This window comes from Rousettus aegyptiacus, unplaced genomic scaffold (genome assembly GCF_014176215.1).
Source record: "Rousettus aegyptiacus isolate mRouAeg1 unplaced genomic scaffold, mRouAeg1.p scaffold_m13_p_8, whole genome shotgun sequence".
Classification (NCBI taxonomy): Eukaryota; Metazoa; Chordata; class Mammalia; order Chiroptera; family Pteropodidae; genus Rousettus; species Rousettus aegyptiacus.
In genome coordinates, this window is record NW_023416311.1 from 66,513,125 (window position 1) to 66,530,269 (window position 17,145).

Sequence of the window (17,145 nt, forward strand, 5' to 3'; positions counted from 1 at the left end):
GTTAGAAAAAGCTTTTTCTGTTTTCAAAAGCTAGAATAAGACTGCCACATTCCTAGAATAAGACTATCCTCTTTACTTGGGATATGGCTGTACTGCAGAAATTTTTAATAAGTGAGAGATAAAAAACAGGATTTACATAGCAACATCTTTGAAAAGTGCTTCTCTATTAAATCTATATAGGCTACAGAATTAAAACCTTAAGTTTACAAATTTATGATCCAAGCTATAATTGAGCTGTATAATAAATAATAAACCTCAGACTCAATACAATAGAAGAGATCTCATCATCTAATATAAAAGCTGTATTATCGAAAGCTACTGAAGAAAGTTAAGACCATTTACTTGTTAGTTCTCCCAGTCAGTGCAAGGCAAAGCCTCTTCTTCATCCTCTGACTCAGGGGATGCTTCTTTGATTCTTCTCAGAGCTTCATGGATACTCCGTGTTAGAGGGTCTGAGTCAGGCAGAAGTGTGAAGGATTCTCTCAAAACTTCCTTTTGTACTTTCTTCAATTTTACCCCCTTTCTTATTTGTGCCAAGATATTATTACTGTCATCTTCATCAGGAAAAGGAGGCAGAGTTCGCTGTTCGACCTTTTTCAGATGAAAACTACCACGCTTCAAGGAAGCTAGCACCTCATCCATGGGTGAGCTCACTTTAGAGAATGAAAGAGAACAATTAGTTAGGATCACACAATGAGTCAAACTATATAACCTCTAGACTTTAAGACTGTGATAGCCCAGGATATTGGAAATATCATCTAAAAATTAGACCATGATGTGTGGACAGAAGACTGCCAGAGCACATGGGATCCCAATTATACTTATTAAAAAGAAATCCCAAGACTCAAGTTCCATGTCAGGCATTATTGGTATTCCTATCATTTCCCAAGTGAGGTATGGGAGCAGACTGGGAGCTGGGAGGTGGTCTTTAGAAATATCCATAATGCAGGAGCCCAGTCTAAATTCAGACAGCGACTGGGTTGCACTTTTAATTTTTAAAAAATTAAATTTTGGTTCATTATAGTGATTGTGCTTTTTTTCTCATTTAGTTACATATGAAATTCTACTCGAGTTATAGTAAAAAAATATTTTTCAGGATGGTCTCTCACTAAAATGTAATATACAAAATGTTCTATATAATGTTGTCCTTATGCAAGTTACAGCTCCTTAAGGGCCAGGGTTATTCGGTTCTTTTAAAAAATAGCTTTAAGGCACATCTGACATGCAATAAGTTGTACATTACTCCTTAATCTTCTTTGCTTCTTTACACAAAGAGTATATCAAAGCCCTCAATAAATAAGCAACCAAATGTTACACTGTTCTGCCAATGTCATCCTAGTGTGATAGTCTTGACCAGATGGCTTACCTTTCTCATGTGAATACCTTTATTTCACAGGTTTAAAATCAGACTTTTAACACAAAAGGAGCCATCTATTATGTAGTACCAAATAGATCAAGCATCACTTCAGAAGCTGTATTTTTAAAAACATGCCTAATAGCTAAAGAAAGTATGCATTTCTGTGTCTATACACATTTGTCAATGTGGGTTGGTAAGAATTCTGCATTGCCATGACCTTGAAAACCTGTTTGCTAATATCCAAAAATAATAATGTTTTAAGCTTTGTAAGGTTCTATACAATAAAAAGTCCTTTGATTATGCCTGACTTTATTCAACAGATGACACAAATATATATTTATAACTTACCTCTTCTCCTCTGTAAACCTTCAGCAGTCTTTTTGAGCTTCTTCCTGGCACTGACCAGCTGGCTACTGTCAAAGAGGTGTGCTGAAGGGGCACTCGCAGACTTAGGGATCTTCTTCTCATTCCCGTCCATTCTAGACAGATCTTTCTCCATAGTCTCTGGGTTGTTGTCCCTAGCAAAAGGGAGAGGTGGTGGGGGGGGAGGGGGAGGAGGTGGCGGGGGTGGAGGTGGTGTTGGAGGAAGAGGTGGTGGGAGTGGATCTGTGGTAACAGAACCTGGTTCAAGATCAATATTATTCAAAAGTGGAAGAGAAACAGTGGGAGGCAGTTCCAAAGTAACACCACTGAGAGGTAATGAAGTGGCTTCAAGTTGTACTAATGAAGTATCTTCAAGTTGTCCAAGGCTTTGGGCTTCTGCTATCTGTGATGACCCAAGCTTGCCTCTTCCTTTCTCCACCTCTTCACTTTTCTCTTCTACCTGAAGTGCTCCTGGTAGAGAGTCGCACTGGTCCTCACAGGGCACAGGACTGGCGGCACCCGTTCCTCTTCCATGAGTCAGTCGCAGTCTGGTAGATTTAAGTATGACTTGACCAGGGTACCTCTAAAAAAAATCAGAAGTTATCATAACTGGTTAAATTATATTAAAACTTATGAAGAAATGACTATTTTCTCCTTCAAGTGTAAAATGTTATTTTGGAGCTTTTGTAATTTTTAGAGAAAATTCTTTAATGAAGTTATACAGAAAACCAGAATACCTTTCAGTTATCACTAAACTCTGTATTATTTATTATCAAATCTTTTATCAGGGCCTTGTTCCTTTATTCACTTAAGAAGTCAGCTGTTCAAAATTACCAAGATTAAAAAAAAATTCTTTACTAAATAAAGTTATGAATTCAAATGGAAAAATAATAATAGTGATGTAAACTAGAAAACATAAGTATCAAACATATATGCAGAAAGCCAAGGAACTATTATTAGTTTCTTACATACTATTTTTAAATGCTTATGGATAAAATTTTTTGGACTACTGATACACAGGACTCTCATTCTATATTTTTACTGCAGTAAAAACTATCATTAACTAATTTACTTTACTCAAGGCTTATCCTTGTATTAAGGACCCTGCCCACCCCCCGCCCCCAACCCTTTTCACTATAATACTAAGAGGACTTGATCAAAAGCTTACTTCGCCTATAAGAAGATCCCTCACCACAGACAGTGGAAGTAAGGCTCCTTAGTACTTTAACAACCAAAACCATTCAGCTTAAGCACAGTTCCAAGGAAATATTTATCTACTATGATATCAGTGTCCAGAGTCATGGGTTAGCCTGGTAAGCAAACTACTGAAGCATTTCTCATGTATGTTGATCCACCCTTTAATTCTGCCAGTGGTCATTTCCATAGATTGTTGTCATAGGTTAATGTATGTGGAATTAACAATAAGTTGACACTTAAAATGGACAGTTGGCTGTGAACTAATTTTATAAAACCCAAGAGGAATCTAGGCTTCCTAAAGGCCTGGACCATTCCTCTTATACTAAAGTGGTACGCCAAGAGTCACAAGAATATTAATTTTGGGAATGAGAGGAAAGGCAGCCATCCAATCCAAAAATTAGTTTAAAAACATAATAAAAAGGACTCCATGATTATAATTATTTTTTAAATAACAAAGAGAAAACCAAGTTTTCTCATACAAAGAAATCATACAATTGGAGTACACATGTAGCTCTGTATAAAAAGCAATGGAAAATAATAAACTGACCATACTTTTATTACCTGTTTAAAAGTTCGAAGTCTATCCAGTGTTCTCTGTCTTTCTTGGCTAACCCAGGCACTTTTTCTTTCTTCTTCATCATGTAATTTTTCTCTCTTCTGGTAAAAAAATGAATAGTAATTCCATTACAATCTATCCCATTCCTTTTTATCATTAATGGGAAAAAAAGAAGAGAGTTCTCCCAGTATGTAAACTGGACAACTCCAGAGAATAATGCATTAGATAAAATGTTTTATGAAATGAAGCACTATTAGTTTTTAATAAAAATTATCATTTTAAAATTCAAAATGACAAAAATAATACTGTTTTATATTTTGCATTTGTTCCCAATTAAAGATGTTTACTCTGTAAAATAAAAGTCTTCTGTGAACTAAGAAATGTTTCATCTTTGGAGTTGTGGCTTAAACAATTTTAGTATGAAATATCTGTAGCTGCTATATTCTGCTAACTCAAATAGTGGACCTTAAAAACAAAATCAGCAACCAGGTGGTCAGTAATTTAGATATTACACATTACATCAACCAATATAACCGACATAGTAAAAAAAAAAAAAAGTACTTAGAGCATTATACATGAATCATTTGGTTTATCATACCTTACAGTTGCCAGTTAATCTGCACAAAAATTTAAAAAATTTCCCATGTTGTTGAATTACTTATAAGCTAATTAAATCTCATTTGGCAGAACAAATATTAAATAAATGAAAAGGTTTTCTAAATACACAGACGGGTTATGGCTTTATTTTTGCTTTATTTTAAAAATATTAGAAATGCCTCCTACAAGATCAGATAATTTCATATGGAGGTGATGGTGGTCTCCAGTGTATCATTAACCTGTCTTTCTTCCATTCGTCTGCTGTCTTTTTCCAATTCAATCCTCCATTCTCTTAGTCTTATTACCTCTCTCTCTCTTCTTTCCCACCAACTTTGTCCTGAACAATATAATTTCTAAAAAGAGTTACTGCTGACATTTGTCTTGGATGATGGTACAAAATCTAAAGGATGGCTTGATTCTTCAGACTAAAAGTGTATATCAAGTTTCAGGAACCCTCATGCACAATGATCAACTGACAAAGTTACGACAATAAAATTCTACAGTAAAGACTCATGCGTATCTGGGAAGAAAAATCAAGTCTAATAAAGGGGTGTGGGTGGGGGGATTACTTTGGGCCTCTGCACTGTAACATTCAATGCTACAAGACAGTGTTGGGAGTGTCTCCAAAATTTTGATGGAGAAGAAACTGACAGCATGACCCAGCCAAACTGTCCTTTATGTATAAAGGAAACAGACAAGCATTCCCCAACATGCCAGAACTCAGAAAATACAGCAACCACAAAACTTTCCTGAAACAGTATCTTAATGAAATCTAACCAACTCCAAGATGAATCAAAATAAACTTAGGAAAAGAGAAGCTGTGGCAGGGAGTCCTTACTGGATGGCAACAAAAGGTAACCCAAAGTGGGTTTCTGTTAACTTTATCAGTCTGGGTACTGGTTATATAGTTATGTTTACCTGGTGAAAATTCAAGTTATACCCTTATGAGGTATATACTTCTCTATATGTATATTATGTATGTATTATATTTCAAAAAAGCAATAAAATGTTTTTATAACAAAGTATTGTTTTAAGAAAATGAGAACAATGATTGCGCAGGGCACATATCAGAGCACAGAGGAAGTAGTATTAAAAGAAGCCATCATGAGCAAAACAATCAAAAGAGTTCTGATCAGCTTCCATAAACTACAGCTTAAAAGTATTCCATGGTAGCAGTACTTTCTTGAAGTGAAACTCATGATTTATGAATATGGTTACATAAAACAAGAATGCATTTTTTAATGGGTAGAATTGACTTGTTTCCTGACTACCATTTCCTTCCCTTACCCAGTTTGTCTCTGAGCTTAAAAAAAAACAACAACAACAAAAAAAAGTAATATGCAAGTAATTTTATATATTTTAAACTATTCTTTTTTAGAGCTTAGTATTAAATAGTAAACTACCTTAGTTTTACATATTTAATTTGCAAGAATAGCTAGAAGAAATTTTTGAAACAATAAGGCTAAAATCTAGAGGTCTGTATTTTAAACAATCTACCACCCAAAAGATTTTGATAAAGGTGATTTAAAACTAGCTTTGAAAAACAATGATTTAAGCCAACTTTTATTTCCCTCTATCTATGCATGTTAAAATGACTAGATGGTTAATGGATTCATTCTTCCACAATGAGGTATTCCACCTAAAGTTGGTATTAGGTAAATAACATTATGCAGATGACGTTTATCTTTGAGATTCCCCCAAATACCTATTTCCTCATTTTTACTTCTCTTTTACCCCATACAACTCTTTGAGAAAGAATTTACTATTCATTCTAAAAAGTTATTTAGTTACTCCATCCATCAAAGTATTGGCATTTCATCAGAAGTCGAAATATTCATGTAATAAGGAACGAATTCTAAGTGTGGAACCTCTATAACAAGCTGACAGTGCAGGTACTGATGGTGACAGACAGTAAGGAGCACTCTCATACACCTGCTGTGCTGGCCCTTTTGTCTAAACTTCCTTACAAAGGTGTTTTTGATTCATGAAAAATAGAAGTACAATGATTAACTTTGCTATTTCTATACTCTTAAGAGAAAGATGAATCATACAGTTAATGGGCAGTTCAGCTACTTTTATGTGTTTAAAATCAAGAGTAAGGGGCTTTAGTATAACATGTACCAAAATGAGCTTAAGTGATAATACTGACAAATTTTAGCCCTTTGGCCTTTAGTGTGACACTAAAGAAAAAAAATTTAAGTAAGCATATATAGTGATATAGTCGTGTCAGCATTTCTACTATTTAATGAAATATAAATCACTGGTGTTGATTAACCTAAGACATGTGTCTAAAAAGACTACTATCAGGATAATATACTCCAGGCATGATGAGGTACAGCAATATTGGGAATAGAAGGTTTTTAATGTGATTTTTTAAAAACTGGACTAATGGTCTCGGCATAGTATAATTAGAAGGGAACTTCTTCAACTTGATAAACAACATCTGTGAAAAACCCTACAGCTAATATTATTCTACTGGTGAAAAACTGGAAGCTTGTTAAGATCAGGAAAGACAAAGATATCCCCTTTGAGCACTCCTTTTCAACAACTTATTGGAAGTCTTAGCTAATGCAACAGGACAAGAAAAGCACATAAAAAGTATACAATTTGAGATAGAAAAAAATCAAACTGTATTTGCAGATGATGATTGTCTATATAGAAAATGTGAAAGAACCAACAAAAAAAGAAAAGTCTTGGGACTAATAAGCAGGATATAAGGTTGACATGTAAAAGCCAACACCTGTCTAATGTACCAGCATCGACAATTGGAGTTTGATATTGAAAACTATATACATTACCACTTCAATACTATTTATATTAGCATGTGGGGGTGAGATCAATAGATTAGGTACAAATCTAATATGTACAAGATCTACATGAGGTAAACTATAAAACTCGTAAGAGAAATCAAAGAACTAAATATATGGAGACTAACTGCTTGCTCATGGATAGAAAGACTCAATATTGTTAAGGTTTCAATTAATCCCAATTTCATCTATAGAGTCAATACAATCTAAATCAAAATCCTAGCTGCTTATTTTATGGTTACTGACAAGCTGATCCTAAAGTTTCTTCAGAGGAACAAAAGACCTAGATCAGTGAAACAAAATACAGAACTCAAAAATAGACCCTTATAAATATAATAAACTGATATTTAACAAAGGAGCAAAGGCAATTCAATAGAGTGGACAGTTTAAAAAAAAGTTTTGCTACAGACCTGCAGCCTTTAAAGTAACTCAAATAGTAACTCAAAATGGATCACAGACTTAAATGTAAAATGCAAAACTAGATAGCTTCTAGAACATAAGATATAAATGACATTGGATTTAGTGATGACTTTTTAGATACAACAACAAAGATATGGCCCATGAAAGAAAGGCTGGTAAGCTGGACTTCATTAAAATTAAAAACTTTTGCCCTGTGAGAAAGACTGTCAAGAGAATGAAAGGACAGGCACAGATTGGAAGAAGACATTTTCAGAAGACATATATGATAAAGGCCAATTATAGATTATATGTAAAGAATTTTAAAACTCAAAAGTAAAGCAAAAAACTCAGTTAAAAAAAATGAGCAAAAAATTTCAACAGACATCTCACCAAAGAAGATATACAGATGGCAAATAAACATTATACCATGAGATACCACTACACATCTATTAGAATGACTAAAATCTGAAACATTGATAACATCAAATGTTGGCGAGGATGCAGAGCTACAGGAACTCTCATTCACTGTTAGTGGGAATGCAAGTGGGAATGGAACAGCCACTTTGGAAGACATTTAGTAATGTCCTCAAAAAAAAATTAAACATTTTAACCATACAATCCAGCAATGTGCTTCTTGGTATTTACCCCAAAGAGCTGAAAACTTATGTACACACAAAAGACTGTTTGGTGTTTACTACAGCTTTATTCATAATTGCCAAGACCTGTAGGTAACTATGTCCTTCAGTAACTGAATGAACTTACTATCGTACATTCAAGCAATGGAATATTATTCAGTGCTAAAAAGAAATGAGCTATCAAGCCATGAAAAGACATGGAAAAACCTTAAATGCATATTACTAAGTTAAATAAGCGAATCTAAAATGGGTACCTACTGTGTAATTCCAATTAAATATTACAGAAAAGGCAAATCTATGGAGACAGTAAAAAGATCAGTGGTTGCCATAGGTTTGGGTAGAGAAGGATGAATAGGTAGAGCGTAGGATTTTTAGGGCAGTGAAAATATTCATGTCATTATACATGTCAAAAACAACAGAATGTATACTCTAAGAATGAACTCTAAAGTAAACTATGGGCTTTGGGTGATAATGATGTGTTAATGTTGGTTCACTGTAACAAATGTACCCCTCTTGTGTGGGATTTTGCTAATAGGGGAAGTTGTGCATGTGTGTGCTTTTTGCCTAGAACTGCTCTAAATTATAAGTATGTGTACATATATAGTGAACTATTGCTAACATCTACATATAACGTCTTATTCTTGACAGATTTTATTCACATTGATAAATGTAAAAATCAAACTTTTGTTCTAAGTCTCCAAGAGTCCAAACTTACTAATTGTATTGTATGATGGGTTCTATATTCCTCTTCACTCTGAAGGCGCTGCTGGAATTTTTCATTGTGTTTTGCAATACAAATTTCCTATAAATACATAAAATATGTTTTAATATATGTGAAATCTAAAAGAGCCAAAACACCATACCAGGGTTTACTTGATAAATTTTAATCTTAACATAGCAAAATACCAACTAAATTGCCTCTGGTTTCTCATCAGAAGTATGAAGCAACATAAGCCAAATAATCAGGATCTTGAAAAGACTCTTCTATCAAACTATTAAAGCTTCTCTAGAACTCTTGATTTCTCTTTTTTGGAGCAGGAGAGATGGGGGCAAGGCAGAGTGGAAGGAGGTGTCCTTATATAATCTCAAAGGTCTCTTTCACAGTTCCAACATCTGTGGTCAAAAGATTCTAAGTCTTACTGTACTCTTTAAACTATTCTGGGTAAAAAAGGACATACAACTCTTGGCTTAAAGTCTGTATCCTCTGATGAGTTAAAAAACATGATTTTGCTTGGACTGGTTTAAACAATATCATGAAATCTGAATCTTCTGGTCATTGACTTCAGAACTAAAAGAGACCATAAAGACTAGAAACCGGGAATTATAAAGAACATATAGGTATGCTTTTTTTAGTCATATAAAAATAAGAACACAGTATAAAATAGGAGAATGTGCTTCTTTACAAAACAATGCACTATCATTTGGTAACTTTTTAGTGACACATGCTAAGTCTTCATTTTCCCTGGGTCCTTTTGACAAGTCCTCCAGCTAAAAGGGTTTACATTAGTTTCCAATACTCTCAAAGTTTACCAAAAGATTAACTCTTTTAACCAGTGAAAGGCATTTAAGGAATAACCTTTTAAGCCAATAAAGCAACTGTTTATATCATAATTTTTACAATACTGGGTTGAAGTCTGTTGCCTATCAAGAGGTTCTTGAAATGAACCAGTCCAGGTCAGTCTCCAGGGGAAAATAAAGGCATTATATAGTGACATGATATAGTGCTATAATGACTCAGGCTTCTAACTCACACAGACCTAGTATAGAATCCTACTGTTGCCCTATACTAACTGCTTTTCCTTGGGTCATTTAACTACGGAACACCTATGTTCCTTTAGTTATAAAATGAAGTTACAGGTCCGCTAGCCCTTATCAGGATCAGAGATTAGTCGTGTTTTGAAATTAAATTTCTTCCCAGATTTCGGAAAGGTGATAATGCTACATATACCATATAATACCCAGTAACTCCAGCAGGATCTGAAGATACACCCCATAAGAACTCTTACTTTGCTTTAAAAGGTATGCAAACTGGGTTCGAATTAGTAGCTATGGATCAAGGATTAGGTAATACATAAAAGCAAGATTTAAAATTATGGCTATATATTCAATAAATTCTTAACCTATTATACCTTTTTATTTCTGAGGTAGGCTTTCTTGGCTGAAACCCGTCCACGTCTTGCTTCTAGCTGGCGTGCTTTCTGCTGAAGTTTCTGTAGCTCTTCCCTCTGTAAATGCAATGACGCTGCCATCTCTTCCTTCTCCAGCATGGCCTCCATGCTTTCGTACGTGTCATAATACACCACTTCATCTCTCTTTTCTGTTACAGAATAGCAACAAGGAGTAGTTGTTAAGAGCATGGGCTGCAAAGACAGAACAGAGTTCTAATCCACTTAACTGGCTCTATAACCTCAAACAAAGCCATTACATCTTATAATGTATTCAATCTTTTGTGGACTTATGTGGTTAAATGTACACCATACCCGATATAAGTCTTTTGATGCTTTCCAGTTGTGCTGTCAATAGTAACTCTTCACACTTCAAGATTTCAAACTGTACTTCATACAACTGAAGTTGCAGATCATAATAATCAGCTTCTAATTGATCCAATTGAGCTATGGCTTCTGTACCACCTTGCAAACTCTGCATCTGCATTGAAAATAAAAATAAGAACATTTCTGGTTGGAGGGGACAAGCCAGTGAATTCTTATTGCTACAAAATAATCCTTTCTGGCTTGTGAGATTGGTGAAATATGTTAGCGTATAAAGAGAGTATGTTTTAAACAAGATTCCAGCCTTTCCTTTACATTCTAGATATCCATAGTCTTACCTAATGATCATATTTTTCTTAGTCTATAATTTCAAAATTCTTTAACAAAAATTTTGAACTGTGAAGCAAGAGTTAGGCTGTGTTCTAAATGTCCAACAGTATACATTTAAAAATAATCAGATGAATTAAATACAGTGCTGTTTAATAAATGTTATAAACATTTTAAAAATATTTAATAAAGTTATAAAGTCAGTGGTCCTGCTGTATTAGGTAATATGTTATGAGTGACAATCAATAACAAACAATAAATATAGGACCCCAAATGGGTTTAATTATAGTGGTTCATGGAAGGGAATGTCGACAAGATGAAATCCTGCTGTTTTTGTCCAAAGTCATAAAAGAAGAACCTAGGAGTGATTTCTTTCCTGAAACTCCCGGTCTTACTTTAAATTATAAGCATCCCTTTACATACTATCTTGGAGCTCTTGTGCAGCTCTGGAGACCACAGCCCCAGGATGCATCTTACTCTGTTATCTGCACCCATATTTTCTATGAGCACAGCATACAAAGAGGTAAAATATGTGATGTTAGAAGGCATTATTCTCTAAGTGGGGAATTATAATCAGTAAAACCTCAGTGTGAATCAATCTAAAAACCATCTAAGATCAATTCTCCAGTGATAGTGTTCACTGTCTGGTCCAGGCTGTTAGTTCTCTGACCATTTATCTACCACATTTATGACACTGTGCTAAGGCTTCCCCTAGCATTCTCCTGTTTGATTCTTTGGCTAAGAAAAGAAATTCAAGGTGCCTTGATGACATAGCTTTACATTGTCAGCTGCCTCAACCGCAAGTAGAACAATATTCTGATCCCTGCCCAGGGCCCATGTACCTTAAAAACACTTGAGATGCACAGTGATACCAGAATACAACGAATATATCAAACTAAAAAAGGAAGAGGTTCTCTCATAGTAAGTGACTTCACCCCCAATTTTCTGGTTTAGTGAGTTCTATTCAGAATAAGAGAGTACATAGGTGGATTTGCGATGGCTGGGTTCAGAAGGACAAAACCTCATCAGAGGCAAAAGTGCACACAAGGGATCCGTTAAATCCCAACCTCTGAAAGAACAAATAATAAGGTAGTGGTGGGCCCCAGGAAAAGTTAAAGGGTTGTAGTACCAACACAGAGAGGACTTTTATGGAATAAGATGAGGAGAAAGGGAGAAATGTCAGAGTAGTCTAGGAGAGCAAAGAAGCACTTTCAGGTTTATCTAAACTTCAACGCAGAGGTGAAATTCTTAGTGAAAAGCATGGAGAGGTATGGGAAGGCTACACTGCTCCAAATCTCTTCCCTATAACATCTGAAGTTTCTAGACTGATTTTTCCCTGGTACCTAACTCAGCTGACAGCCATGGAACTAAGGGAATGGGAATCCAGAGTGGAAGGAGCACCAATTCCAGACAATGGAGCCATTGAGAGAAGGTAGGTACCACAGATGGTGCATCTTTGTTATACTTGGGGGTAGTACTTCCTTGGACAAGAAGGAAGCCTAGAGAGTAGGTTAATTGTTCAAAAAAGTAGACAATCAAGTGCCAGTTAAAACTCTGCTACCTTGAAATTTAATTCAGCTCAACTTTCGCCCTTCTAAATAAACAAACTTTTGATATCAGGATATCAAGACCCTAACCCCAACCAAACTGTGACTTCCAAATAACCCACGTAATATCAGCAATGTTGGAACTAGACCCAATTCTCCCAATTCCTCCCAAAGATGGTCTTCCCATTAGGCAAAAGCAGAGGACACCATTCTAATACATACAGAAAAGTAAATCTAGAAAGGAAATGAAGTACCATAAATGATGTATTTATGTGGATATATATTTATATATCCACATAAATACATCACATACTACTGACCACACAGATGATCCTTTCCTCCATGCACAATGATACTGTAGTTTTAGTATATGCTTATCTTGACTGACTATATCATGAAAAAAGATATAAAGCAATTTATATAAACTAATGATGTCTTTGTCTTGCCTTTCACCCTACTGTGCTAGAAAACCCCATGATACATGAGGGGCTATGAAAAACAGCTTCAAGAGTATCTGTGGGTTGAGCCATTCATTCAACAAATACTCACTGAGCACTCACCACTGTGTGACTTACAGAGAATATGGCAGCAGACAAGAAATGAAATGAGGGTACAAAGAGTGGGCATAAAAACCATGCTTAGCATAAGAGAAATAACATTAAAGGCAAGGTCGCCAAGCTCTCAATCAAGACTAGCCTTTTGATGTGGGAAAGACGGCAAAGACACAAGACCTAGAACAGATAAACCTGCGTATAAATACAGGTCCCACCAATAACAGCTATACGAATACAGATAATACATAGGACAGAATTGTCTAAAATTCCACATTTCAGAAATCTTAGAAAACTGAAAATATCATTAATTTCTTTGATGTCAAAACCTAACCTCACAATCCATTTGTAGGAATATATGTGATATGAACTGATGTGAGTCCCTATTTATTCCATTTAATGTAATCTGTATGTTTTATTACTGGAATACTAACACTTGTCCTAAATTAGCTTCCTAAAATCTAACAAACTAAGAATTCTGAAATTTGGGGGTTTCAGATAATAGCTCATGAGATTGTAGTATAAAGGATTATATTTGAGAATTCAATGAGATAATATACATAAAGCACTAAATACAGGGCTTGAAATATTTAAAACTTTTATATTTACTTTTTTTATAATCACTATCAAAATATAACTTAGATGGCTAAAATCGAATTTCATAAGTAATATTAATTGTAGATTTTAGAGTGGAACCTAGTTTTTTGTATTTAGAGACTTTGAAATTTCTAGTGTACAGATATACAACAGACTATCTGCTTACTGACAGAAAAAAAAAAAAATAGAAACAAAAAACCAGCCTCTCTGCTTGGACAAGCACCGTAAGTTCCCCACCTATGTTCGGACCTCCATAGTATCAAAGCTCCTTGAAGTTAAAACTTTTTGAAAAGGCCCAAATGAAATGTAAGTAAATATCTTAGGTCTGGAGATTATATTTTCCCCATCTTTGTCTACCTTTCCATTATGCCTGCATAACACCTAACACAGACCAGAGTAATAGCATCTAATATTTATTTTTGAGTTTTTACTCTATGCTAGGTACTATGTTAACTGATTTATACATATTCGTTCATGGAATTCTAACTCTCCTAAAAGAGGGTGCATAATATTTATGTTTTATAGAGAGGTTAAGTAATTCACCCAAGGTTATGTAAGAGGTTTGCAGAATTGAGATCTATAGAGTGGCTCTGTCTAAAATAGCAGCCACAAGTTACACATTGCTATTTAAATTAAATTAAAAATTCTGTTCCTCTGTCACATAAGCTACATTTCAAGATCTTAATACACATGTGGCTAGTAGTTATCCTATTAGGAAATACAGATACAGAACATTTCTACCAGTAAAGAAAGTTCTACTGAATAGCTGTCTATATCCTAAGCTCATGTCCACTGTGGTATATTATAAATGCTCGATAAATACTTGATGACTTCAATAAAGTGACAGAGAGGAATATAACCTTAATTAATTATAATTTAGTCATATGCTTTTAGGAGAAAGACAAAATTATGAAATAAGGAACTAGCCTCAGGGTTGATACATATAGTCATAATTAGCTCTAGCAGTTTATATCTGTTCATAGAGATGACCTCAAAAAATAATTTTTTTTTAAAATGGATGGGGAATGATTAAAATTCTCTGCAAGACAAGAAAAGCATACTGACATATTTTTAGAACTTTCAACCACAAGGATTAAAATCTGAATAGTTTTCTGGTTAATTTCCTATTAATCAGAGAACATGGTTAACCTGAAGATAACATCCACAAAGTGAGATGTGACTGTATTTTCTATGATTTGTTTCATGATGGTATCTTCATTTTAGCACCTATTTCAATGAATAACTATAAAGAAAATATCATTATTTCATTAATTAACCTTATTTTAACAATACTTCCAATATATATCCTACTCCTAACTTTGTGTGGTTATATGCAGTTTAAGCTTGTCTAGTAGCTTAAAATATGTCTGATATAATCTGTAAATAAGGTAAGATCTGAAAGTACAAGTATATCAGATTGTGCTTTTTTTTTTTTCAATTAGAGTTGACATTTAATAATATTGTATATTAATTTTAGGTGTACAGCACAGCGGTTAGACATTTATATAATTTATGAAGTGATCTCCCCAATTACTCTAATACTCACCTGGCACTATAGTTATTAAATATTATTGACTATATTCCCTATGCTGTGTACTTCACATCTCTGTGACTATTTTTAACTACCAATTTGTATTTCTTAATCCCTTCAACTTTTTCATCCAGCCCCTGTGCTATTGTTTTAAAATCTGGATTGGTGAGGAGTAACTATTGAAAAGTAGAGTAAGGTAGTCACAAGTAATTTAAGTAAACCTAGATTCCTTCCAAAGTGTTGGGTCATAAAGGCACTGACAGTTTCTGTTTTTGATGGGAAAATACGAACACCTGTGGACAATCTTGTGTCAGAGGCTCAGGTACAGATTATTTGGGAACCTACTAAATTTGTGTGCAAAGCTGTGTGTGTATCTGTATTTCTCTGAGTACAGGGTTCCTAACTTTCAAATTATTAAAGAGGCAAGTAGACTGTGACCTAAAAAGGGTAAGAATGACTACAATCAAGACAGAAACAAGTTAAAAAGGAGATAGGTAAAAAGAAATGGTACTTATTTAGTGTAGTTAAAGAAGATTTAAAAGTCAAATAGAATTTTGCTTGCCCAGGTGATATTTAATATTTAATATTTCAGCATTAATTTAGAAATTGTTTCAAGTTTAGCATTATACTCATAGAATATATTACTATTTTCAATTTTTAAGGTGGTTTCTTCTGTCATGTCAGGAAGTTGTTGTCTCTAAAATACCTGAGGAGATACAACATATCAACATATTTTAAACTACGAAATCTCCCCCATAACTTAAATTACTGGGTAGTACTGTATTATAAAACTTTCACTGGCAAAGCATTTGTTTGGGATGGGCTTAATAACTGACATTTGTTCCGTTTCTGTTTCTCAAGAGTAATGTAGTCACCTTAAATTAATGCTAATAAAACTGGTATAGTACATCACAGATACATATAAAAAGCACAATACGTATATTATATACACACAACAAGCATAAACATGGCAAGAATGACTGACAGTTTTACCAAAACCTTTGAAGAATTCAAACACAATCCAGAACATTAAAAAACAGACTATTAAGGTAATAGGATGGCCCCAGGGAAAATGACCCCACGGATAATCATCAGCCCAGACTCTAAGGGCCCATTTCAGCCTCACCCTTCAACACCCTAGACCAATTCCAGTAAGAACAATGTTCTTGCAGTAGCAAGTAGTCAGAAAGCTTACACTCGCAGTTCTTTTAGACACCCTATGTTGTCAGTACAGCCCAACTGTCAGCCTGGTTAGAACAATAAAGTTAGTCAGTGTGATGAAAACAAAGGGTGGTACCTCTACTTTATAGGCAATAAAAACATGCTAGGATTTTAAGTTTTAAAAGTTCTAGAACTTAAGAAAATTCGAGAAGTTAGTAACATAAAGAGAAAGCTAACCAGAAAAGGAGACTGTAGTAGAAATGCCTCAGGGGAATATGAGAAGGGGCTGAAATTTTTGCAAAGATATTCTGGATATAAAGTGTGAAAAGGTTCCAGGAAAAGACAAGTTCCAATTTTATCTTTAATAATAGTAACAGTTAAGAAAATGTAAGGAAAAAATAAAACTACAATTTAAAATCCAAAACATTTCTTTCCAGAGCACAGCTGTGATACACTATGTCACCTCGTATACTATTTTTTTTTTTAACAAGAGATAAGCGTATGCACTTTTAACTGTTAACAATGACTATACTGGTATACCTGAGCCCCAAAAACTTTTAATAAAGTTGTATTGATAAAAACAGACATTTTGTTCTTCTCTGGAGACAAAAATGTACTGCTTTTACACATACTTAGTTAATGTTTTAAAAACCAATATGGTTGATCCACAGAATGGGAGCGAATATGTACAAGTCATATATTTAATACAAGATTTGTATCTAGAATACATAAAGAACTCTTTCAACTATGCCTTATATGTGAAACTATATAATATTGAATGTCAACTGAAAATGAAAAATTTTTTAAAAGGTGGGGTGAAGGGGAATAAGAGGTTCAATTTTCTGGTATAAAACAAATAAGTCATAGAGATATAATGCATAACATGGGAGAGTCAATTCTGAAGAACTGGTTTTAGATACATTCTAATATATATATATATATCAGGGACCCTTTTCAAGAATTTCTAAGACTATTCCTTTTTTTTTTTTTTTGTATCCATGAACAGATTCTACTGAAGCACAGTCAAATTG

General features: G+C 34.2%; 1 protein-coding gene across 1 annotated transcript in view; it reads right to left on the reverse strand.

The window, feature by feature from the left end:
• JMY (junction mediating and regulatory protein, p53 cofactor) overlaps positions 1 to 17,145 on the reverse strand; it is an 81,831-nt gene that overhangs the window by 8,472 nt on the left and 56,214 nt on the right. The window contains exons 5-10 of the mRNA XM_016118825.2: positions 10,392 to 10,557; positions 10,041 to 10,228; positions 8,627 to 8,713; positions 3,479 to 3,574; positions 1,706 to 2,303; positions 343 to 653 (exon numbers count right to left, since the gene is read on the reverse strand). Of these exons, the coding sequence (XP_015974311.2) occupies positions 346 to 653; positions 1,706 to 2,303; positions 3,479 to 3,574; positions 8,627 to 8,713; positions 10,041 to 10,228; positions 10,392 to 10,557 (1,443 nt within the window). The 3' untranslated portion in view covers positions 343 to 345. The remainder of the gene's footprint in view (positions 1 to 342; positions 654 to 1,705; positions 2,304 to 3,478; positions 3,575 to 8,626; positions 8,714 to 10,040; positions 10,229 to 10,391; positions 10,558 to 17,145) is intronic.